This window comes from Octopus sinensis, linkage group LG19 (assembly GCF_006345805.1).
Source record: "Octopus sinensis linkage group LG19, ASM634580v1, whole genome shotgun sequence".
NCBI lineage: Eukaryota > Metazoa > Mollusca > Cephalopoda > Octopoda > Octopodidae > Octopus > Octopus sinensis.
The window spans coordinates 51,223,264-51,234,031 of NC_043015.1; the positions used below are offsets into that span (position 1 = coordinate 51,223,264).

Here is a 10,768-nt window from a genome sequence, read left to right on the forward strand (position 1 = left end):
TGCTAACGTTTTTGCCAGTTCGCTGCCTTTGATGCATAAATTATTCTTTTCTACTCTAGGCACAGGGCCCCAAATTTTTCTGTAGGGGATGGGGCCAGTATGTAACTGGTACTTAATGTATCAACCCTGAAAGGATGAAAAGCAAAGTCGACCTCAGTGGAATTTGAACTCGCAACGTAAAGACAGGTGAAATACCGCTAAGCATTTCACCTGGCTTGCTAACGTTTCCACCAGCTCACCACCTTTGGAGCATAAATTATTCTTTTCTACTCCAGGCACAGGGCCTGATATTTTTTTGCAGGGGATGGGTCCAGTTGATTAGATCGATCCCAGTACATAACTGGTACTCAATGCATTGTCCACAAAAGGATGAAAAGCAAAGTCGACCTCAGTGGAATTTGAACTCACAACATAAAGACAAGCGAAATACCACTAAGCATTTCACCCAGACTGCTAATAATTCTGCCAGCCTGCTGCCTTCTCCAATTTATATATTGAATCAAACATTATTATATTATTTTAAGACCGAATTTAAACATATTTGTATAGAAGTATAAACATGAAAAATACGTACATATACAGGTACATAGACACTCACACACACACACACGTCTATGTATGTATAAGATCAATTTAGAATGCTGAAGAAATTTGCAGAACGCAATATGTCACAATCAAACTCTAATTAATCGATGTCTTAGGATTTAATATAATGTAATAACGAAGATGAAAAGAAAAGAGAAATACTTATCAGTTTACATCAATGGGAGAAATAGTTTCATCATCATAGTTTAAAGTCCGTTTTCCATGCTGGCATGGGTTGGATGGTTTGACTGGGACTGGCAAGCCAGGAGGCTGCACCAGGCTCCAATCTGATCTGGCAATGTTTCTGCAGCTGGATGCCCTTCCTAATGCCAACCACTCCGAGAGTGTAGTGGGTGCGTTTTACAAATAAATGAATTAATATAATCAAAGAAGATATAAGGTGTATCTATTTGTGATACATCTTTTGAGTTATGTAAAACATGTTCTGATTGACTTGGAAACATGTGTAGTCTGCATTTACCTTCTTCGTTCCCTACATCCTTTAAATTATATATAAATACATGCACATTCTGGAAATTATGTTTGTATACGACAGACTATGCTGATGAGCTTGCAGATTTTCACGTATGCATATGCGTGAATATTAACAAGTGAAACTGATAGGTACATAGGTAATCGTTATTATTTCATATATTTTCATTTGTCTTGCTTATTTTTTACACTTTGGTTTTATGCTGAGTTTTTACTTGAGAACACATTCTTCGTGAAAAATAGCGATTTTGATGTCTATATCTAGCATTTTGACTGTCCACTTTTAGTGGTCAGTCCTTTAAATTTTGTACATACATACATATATATTACGTATATATATATGGTTTTATCTTTTACTTATTCCAATCAATAGACTGCTGCCATGCTGGAGCACAATCTTGATGAATTTTTAGTTTGGTGAATCAACCTCATTGCCAGTTATATATACTATGTATTTATTTATGTATGTACATATGTTTGTGTGTGTGTGTGTGTATGTATGTTTAACTCATAAAATAATAGCATTGTGTGATTTTTCTGTTTTTTTTACCATTCCAGTTGGAGGTGGTTGAAATTGCTTTGGACCAATGTGGTCATGCTAATGAAAGACGTTTGGCAATTGTTGACAGAAATAGAGATCTTTATTTAACAACCGTCCGTTTGTTTGGCCATACCAGAACATTTCTAAAACTTGGTAAGTTTTTAAACCCAGCATTTTTCAAATTTCGAATTTCATGTTGCGCTCAGCTCATTAAGTCTACATCTAATTCTTTGCCATTGTGTTAAAAAAAAAAAAAAATCAAGAAAAAAAAAAAGAAAGTAAAAAGATTTCTGGTTATATGCCGTAGAGAAGTTAAGAACTTTTGAATAGTACTAATTAAATTTTCTCTAATAGGTTTCTGAAATTAAAGCCTGAGAAATCAAATTTTGAATATTAACCAAAGAAACATAAATTCTTTGTTACTTCTTTCTCTTTTATTTTTTTTTTTTCCTCTTCACTCTTTTCGGTATGATGAAGAATTTCCTTGAAGTGAAATGAAATGATAAAAAACGAAGACATATCTTGTATTAAAATTCATAAACATCTATTCTACGAGGATTTTCATTGTAAAAATTATCCGTACCTCTAGGATAATAGAGATATCCAAAATTTCTGTTGAAAATGCCCCAAAGTGCAACCATGCAATATAAATGCAGTTTGAAATAGACACTTTGTTGTTTCTTCTTATTGCGTAATTACATTAGGTATTGAACTATGCCTCCTGCTGTGCAACTGGCTAGTTAGAAAGATCCCTACTGGGATGTAGAAATCTCCCTATTTTATTTCCCTATGTAACAGCTGAGAATGTCTTTGCTTTATACCCTGTCATTGTAATGTAATTAGCTTAATTAAAACAAATTCTGCACTCCGGTTCCACAGCCCCTGCAACCAAACAACTTATAAATTTGATATTTGCTCTATAATTAAAAACCGCAAAGGCCCATTATTTTCCTAAAATTATTCATATGTACTAATTAAGGAATGCCAAGTTGCCTGATGAAGGCTACTTCCCTGATAGCAAACAACTATTTTCTGCTTCTTTTTCTCTCCATTTCTCTCTTTAATTATATATATATATATATATATATATATATATACCTATACCTATCTCTCTCTCTCTCTCTATATATATACATATGTATATATATATATGTGTATCTATCTATCTATCTCTCTGTCTGTCTGTTAGTCTGCCTATGTATCTATTTATTTCTCTCTCTCTCTTTCTTTCTCTCTCTCATTTTTTCTCTCTTTCTCTTTCTTATGTATATGCATATATACATATATAAATCCCTGTATATATATGTGTATATATACATATGTTCATTTGTGTGTGTATATATATATTATATATATATATATATATATATATATATATATATACATCAATATATATGCATGTGTATGTACACATATAGACATCTGCGCTTGTGTGTGTGTTACTGTTTCTCTCTGGAGTTTTAAAGAAATTAACTTCATTAAGAAGTGATAGGCTTAGATAATCTTTATGTCATAGTGAAAATATTTGAGTAATTCTTCTCTCTGGTAAGCTTGTTTTTAACTTCAACTCTCTCTAACTCTCTCTCTCCTTCATCTTCATTTTCTCCTCCATGCATTTCAACACAGCTTTCCCTCTTTGATACATTCTTCAACTTGTTACTTACCCAGTTTGCTATCGTCGTTGGACCCTATGAAGAATACACCATCTTGCCATACCCACACACAAACACACATGCACGCCCACACTGTTCCTTCTATTCTTCTTCTTCTTCCATTAGACTCTCTCTCTCTCTCTAATCACCAAATTATTTTAGGTTCCAAAACCCCCCCTATTCATCAAAACCAGCTCAGCCCATCCATTTCCCACCAAAATACAGCCACATATAACTCATCTGCGACCAATGGCTTTTAAAACCTTGATAAAATTATTCAGTTTGTTATCACAGTTAATTATCTTTCTGAAAGAAATATATCCTACATTCTTCCATACCACCATGCAATTAACTTTTCGACCTTATTTCATATTACATTCACCATCTCTTTTTGTAATTAGTTCAGATTATTTAATTGGCAAATATCAACGAAATCAGTTATATAGTTTTTTTTTGTTATCTTTTTCTACTTTTCTTGTTCTTGTTCTTCATCTTCTTCTCTTTTCTCTGTTTCTATTCTAGTATTTAAAAAAAAATTTTTTATATATTTATGATTTTGCTGTTTTTCTTTCTTTTTTTTTGGTTTGCGTAAATTTTTCAGGGTGTTTTTTTTTATCCGTTTTGTTTTGTTAATTGGTGAGGATGGTGAATTTAATATCTAATTATAGTTAGTTGAAACAGATGAAAGACTCGTTGACTTATTAAGAGTCGGAATTAAAATAAGACTACTTATTAAAAGTAAAAGTTACTGGTGCAGTGGCAAAACTAGGCTGATCTACTCTCCGTCCCTGCCCACCACCACACACACGCACCACACCCGACCAATGCCAAATATTCTAATAAGACTAACTTTCTGCTAGACTCCAATCAGATGAAAGAAAATGTCAGACATGCATCTATTGAATTTTTAAAAAATGTTTTGTTATTTTCTTTTGATTTGATATTTTTTAATGTTTTTTTTTTTGTTGTTGTTTTAATTTCTTGTCTCATGCAGCAATTATGGATGCTGGCTGTAGAATATTGTCAAAATGTGAAATTATCAACTGATGACACTAATTAGTAAATGGGTCAATATCGTAACTGCTAATGGAATCCACTGTTGGTTGATTACGGGTCACTGAGAGGCTTTTTTTTTTCCACTTTTCTTTCAGTTTTTTTTCTCCAAATTTCACTGAATTACATCAGTAATTTCAGTTTCATTTCAGCCGTAAATGTATTTTGAAAGACAGCATGTGTATGTCTGTGTGTGTGTGTGTGTGTGTGTTTGTATGTATTTTCCCAAAGATAGTATTGCAACAGTCGTTTGCTATACTTTCAATCGATCAGTTGATTTAACCAAACCACAAACACAACCAAAATTTGTATTTGAAACAGCTGTAAGTCTATGCATATCAGCGCCGCCCCGACTGGCCTCCATGCCGGTGGCACGTAAAAAGCACCATCCGATCATAGCTGTTGCCAGCCTCGCCTGGCCTCCATGCTGGTGGCACGTAAAAAGCACCATCCGATCATGGCCGTTTGCCAGCCTCGTCTGGCACCTGTGCCGGTGGCACGTAAAAAGCACCCACTACACTCATGGAGTGGTTCGCGTTAGGAAGGGCATCCAGCCATAGAAACACTGCCAGATCAGACTGGGCCTGGTGCAGCCTTCTGGCTTCCCAGACCCCAGTTGAACCGTCCAACCTTTGCTAGCATGGAAAGCGGATGCTAAACGATGAACGACGATGAACGATAAATATATAAAGCCCATTACTTTTGACCTTTCATTTTATATACCATTTTGTGAAAACATACTGTATCACCATGGTAACACAAACTCAGATTTACAAATTTGACAGATAATGGACTTTGTCTTTGGATAACCTGGATTTCAATACTAATTACAAGAACCCTTATTACTCTGGTGGCCTTGTATCTTCAGTGTGCTTAAAATGTATTTTATCTGGATTATTAATCCCTCATTGATAACTCTTTGTTCTGATATATGTGTGTGTGTGTGTGTGTGTATGTGTGTGTGTATTAGGGTGGCAAGCTGGCAGAATCATTAGCATCTCGGCAGAAATGCTTAGCAGTGTTTTGTCTGCTGTTACGCTCTGAGCTCGAATTCCGCCAAGGTCGACTTTACCTTTCATCCTTTTTAGGTCGATTAAATATATATCAGTTTAACACTGGGGTCGATGTAACTGACTTAATCCCTTTGTCTATCCTTTTTTGTCTCCTCTATGTTTAGCCTCCTGTGGGCAATAAAGATTTTAACTATGTATATATATATATATATATATATATATATATATATACATACACACATATACATATTTATTTCTTGGCCAAAGATAAACTGCTGTACCTGGCTTTTGTTGACAAGGAGAAAGCCTTTGACATGGTCCCCCGATCCCTTATCTGGTGGTCAATGAGGAAACTAGGGATAGATGAATGGTTAGTGAGAGCTGTGCAAGCCATGTACAGGAACATTGTCAGTAAGGTGAGGGTTAGCAAGGAGTACAGTGAAGAATTCCGGGTAGAGGTAGAGGTCCACCAAGGTTCAGTCCTCAGCCCCCTCCTATTTATCATAGTCCTCCAGGCAATAATAGAGGAATTCAAGACAGGATGCCCCTGGGAGCTCCTCTATGCTGACGACCTTGCTCTAATTGCTGAATCACTATCAGAACTAGAGGAGAAGTTTCAGGTGTGGAAGCAAGGATTAGAATCAAAGGGCCTTAAAATCAACCTAGCTAAAACCAAAGTCCTAATAAGTAGGAGGGCAGGCAAATCACAAATCCCTTCAGGTAAATGGCACTGCTCAATCTGTAGAAAAGGCATAGGTAGAAACTTTATAAGATGTACCCAGTGTAAGCTATGGACACATAAGAGGTGCAGCAATATGAAAGGAAGGCTAACTGGAAAGATAGTTTTTGTATGTGGTTGATGCTCAGGAGCAATAAACACTGAAAATGTGCAGAGAACAACTTCCGTCACATTCCAGGGAGAAAAACTAGAAGTAGTTGATAGCTTCCGTTACCTAGGGGTAGGGTGTGCTGAAAGTGTAGCTGCTACAATAAGATTAGCCTGGACAAAGTTCAGAGAGCTCTTACCTCTGCTGGTGACAAAGGGCGTCTTGCTCAGAGTAAAAGGTAGACTGTATGACGCATGTGTACAAACAGCCATGCTACATGGCTGTGAAACATGGGCTGTGACTGCTGAGGATATGTGTAAGCTCACAAGGAATGAAGCTAGTATGATCTAATGGATGTGTAATGTCAGTGTGCATACTCAACAGCGTGTAAGTACTTTGAGAGAGAAGTTGGTTCTAATAAGCATCAGATGTAGTATGCGAGAGATACGACTGTGCTGGTATGGTAATGTGGTGAGAATGGATGAGGATAGCTGTGTGAAAAAGTGCCACACCCTAGTCGTTTAGGGAACCTGTGGAAGAGGCAGACCTAGGAAGACCTGAGATGAAGTGGTGAATCATGACCTTTGAACATTAGTCCGCACTGAGGCAATGACTAGTGACTGAGACTTTTGGAAATATGCTGTGCCTGAGAAGACCCAGCAAGCCAAGTGAGACCATAACCTTGTGGCCTAAGCCAGGGGTGTCACCAGTCCACTTATACGTACCTTCCCTTCATTGGACACTGCTTGTGAAGTCCTGTTGAGGCAAGTGAAATCAAAATCAAAATCGATGACTGGCATCCGTGCTAGTGGAGCACTAAACTCACCATGCACCATTTGAGCATGATCGTTACTGGCACTTGTGCTGGTGTGCAGGTGACACGTAAAAATATGCTCCTTTGGAAAAATACCTGTTAAAATCGAACTGCACTCTTCAAAACTTGCACTAAGAATAAGGACAGGGTAAAACTACTACCTGCTTTTATTGCAAGTTGATGCAGGTAGTTTATCTTGTACCCCTCTGACTTTTAGTTCATGCAATTTCAAAAACTGCATTATTTATGGGATGATCCAATATATAAGCTTTGGTCTGCCCTAGGCTATAGCAGAAAACACTTACCCAAGATGCTATGCAGTGGGACTGAACCCAGAACCATGTGGTTGGTAAGCAAGCTACTTACCATACCACACAGTCACTCCTGTGCCTATATATGTATATGCTTATATACGACGGGCTTCTTTCAGTTTCTGTCGACCAGATCCACTCACAGGGCTTTGGTTGGCCCGAGGCTATAGCAGAAAACACTTACCCAAGATGCTATGCAGTGGGACTGAACCCAGAACCATGTGGTTACGCCTCTTACCTAACGCCTATGCCTAATATTAAGGTAATAAATGAGGAAAAGAGTTGCATGGAAAAGTGGATGTTAAATGACGATAATGATATGTGTGTGTGTCTGTGTGTCTGTGTTTGCATTTACATTGATACTGCTTTAAAAAAAAAGCAAAAACACCAGTCTATGTCTCATGTGATTTTATCAGGGGTCAATATATATTTCTTTACTACCCACAAGGGGCTAAATACAGAGGAGTCAAACAAGGACAGACAAACGGATTAAGTCGATTACATCGACCCCAGTGCGTAACTGGTACTTAATTTATCGACACCGAAAGGATGAAAGGCTAAGTCAACCTCGGCGGAATTTGAACCCTGAACGTAACGGCAGACGAAATACGGCTACACATTTCACCCGGCATGCTAATGTTTCTGCAGGCTCACCGCCCTCAGGGGTCAATATAATTGACTAAAATCCTTTACGATGGTACCACATTATGAGTAGTTTTCAGTGACTAACAGAAATTCAGTAAAAGAATTACGACTAATGTATTAGTTAGTCATGGTTTCAAAGTCCCTGAGCGACCGACATTTAGTTTCATTCAATACATTAGTATCACGGAGAGTGTTAGATATTCAACACTTTAAATTACTAAACTCGTTAACATGATTAATAAACTGCATTCCATACAATGTCTGCAGAAAACCACACACATTCTCATTAACCAGGAAATATTTTATTTATTTATGTGTAAATGTGATTATTAAGACAGACGATATAACACCATGGGAATCTAGTTCTAGTTCTGTAACCCATTCTCTTCTCTGTCTTTAGACAATACACAAGGCGCAGGAGTGGCTGTGTGGTAAGTAGCTTGCTTACCAACCACATGGTTCCGGGTTCAGTCCCACTGCGTGGCACCTTGGGCAAGTGTCTTCTACTATAGCCTCGGGCCGACCTAAGCCTTTTGAGTGGATTTGGTAGATGGAAACTGAAAAGAAGCCCGTCGTATATATGTATATATATATATATGCATGTGTGTGTTTGTGTGTCTGTGTTTGTCCCCCTAGCATTGTTTGACAACCGATGCTGGTGTGTTTATGTCCCCGTTACTTAGCAGTTCGGCAAAAGAGACCGATAGAATAAGTACTGGGCTTACAAAAGAATAAGGGGTCGAGTTGCTCGATTAAAGGCGGTGCTCCAGCATGGCTGCAGTCAAATGACTGAAACGAGTAAAAGAGAGAGTAACTCATCGAAGTTAATAGGGGGAGCTATGAACTGCCGATGTGTAAAAGCGAATGAAAATTCCTCTAATGGTCTTTTGTCTTAAAGACTAAAGCTAGACAAGGCTGATGAGTGGCTAAGGTGTTCATATGGCAACCATGAGGTTTTGGGTTCAGTCCCACTACGTTGTATCATGGGAATGTATCTTCTATTTTCCCTTCGGTCTGACCAATGCCATATAAGTGATCACACTAGATAGAAACTGTGTGGAAGCTTATCCAGTGTGTGAGTGTGAATAGTGCTCAGACACACAACAACATATGTGTGTGTGTGTGTGTGTAACTCTTCACTTCTGTTATGGTCATTTGGTCAGTTGGTCATCAAAAAATAAATAGTTCAGTGCCAGTGAGGATGGGATTGTCTCCCTTAGAGCAGTTTTTTTGTGGGCCAAAAACAGGGGAACAAGAGAGCCATCCCTTGGGCTGTTTTTTGATTGTTATATATGTGTGTGTGTGTGTGTATGTGGAGGCGCAATGGCCCATTGGATAGGGCAGCGGACTTGCAGTCACAGGATCGCAGTTTCGATTCCCAGACCAGGCATTGTGAGTGTTTATTGAGCGAAAACACCTAAAGCTCCACGAGGCTCCAGCAGGAGGTGGTCGCGAACCATGCTGTACTCTTTCACCACAAATTTCTCTCACTCTTTCTTCTTGTTTTTGTTGTACCTGTATTTCAAAGGGGCCAGCCTTGTCACACTCTGTGCCATGCTGAATATCCTTGAGAGCTACGTTAAGGGTACATGTGTCTGTGGAGTGCTCATCCACTTGCATGTTAATAAATGAGCTGCGATGTCACTGGTGCCAAGCTGTATTGGCCTTTGCCTTTCCCTAGGATAACATCAGTGGCATGGAGAGGGGAGGCTGGTATGCATGGGTGACTGTTGGTCTTCCATAAACAACCTTGCTTGGACTTGTGCCTTGGAGGGTAACTTTCTAGGTGCAATCCCATGGTCATTCATGACTGAAGGGGGTCACAATATATATATATATAATATATATATATATATATTATATATATATATATGTGTGTGTGTGTGTGTAAACATGTATACATTATTCAACCCAAGCCAGGATGGAACATGGATGTTGATGATGATATATATAAATGTCAATACCATTGCTGCCTGACTGGCCCCTGTGCTGGTGGCATGTAAAAAAGCATCCATTACACTCTTGGAGTGGTTGGCATTAGGAAGGGCATCCAGCTGTAGAAACCTTGTCACATCAGATTGGAGCCTGAGGTAGCCTCCTGGCTTTGTCAGTCCTCAGTCAAACTGTCCAGCCCATGGTAGCATGGAAAATGAATTTTAAATAATGATGATGATGTTTGTGTCATAAGAATTTGTAAACTTTGAAAGATAAGAAAGGAATGATATTTAACAGTGGAATTTGAAGTAGAAAAGGCTCTAAATAATAGCTTTTAAATATTGGCTTGAAAAACCCTTCAGATAGAAAAGAGTCAAAAGCCGTCTTTGAGATTTGACAGACGTTCTACCATCGGACCAAAGCAACCCTTCAAGTTTCTTCATCAGTTTTTGATGCTTTGTTCCAGCCAGTGAGAACTTTATGTTGTTTACACCATAAGGATTTAGAAATGTTGAGAGAACATGAAATCAATAACCACTCTTGTATTACAAATTTCCTGCTGTTCTGTCACATTGTTGTCACAGCTCCACCAAGGTGTGACTCATGTATTGCAGCCCTGTCACATTTCTTCATTCCATACCAGTCATTACTGTCACACCACTGTATCTGAATCTCCGCTATGTATCCCAGCCTCACTTCAGTGTTGCAGCCCTGTCACATTACGTATCCAGCTAGCTCAGCTTCGTTATCATTCCATTACTGATTAATCTCTTGTGGTTCTTATACGCTTGTTCTGTCACAGCTTGCTTGACATCTCTGACTATTTCTGGTACCTAAAAAGCTGTCACCACTCTGTCATGACAGCTTTAGATGTAAACTGCATGCTGCTCTCAACCAGAT

General features: G+C 38.3%; 1 protein-coding gene across 1 annotated transcript in view; it reads left to right on the forward strand.

The window, feature by feature from the left end:
• The window catches only part of LOC115222227 (intraflagellar transport protein 80 homolog), a 522,946-nt gene that overhangs the window by 264,118 nt on the left and 248,060 nt on the right, over nt 1–10,768 (forward strand). The window contains exon 13 of the mRNA XM_029792388.2: nt 1,636–1,771. Coding sequence (XP_029648248.1) covers nt 1,636–1,771 — 136 coding nt within the window. The remainder of the gene's footprint in view (nt 1–1,635; nt 1,772–10,768) is intronic.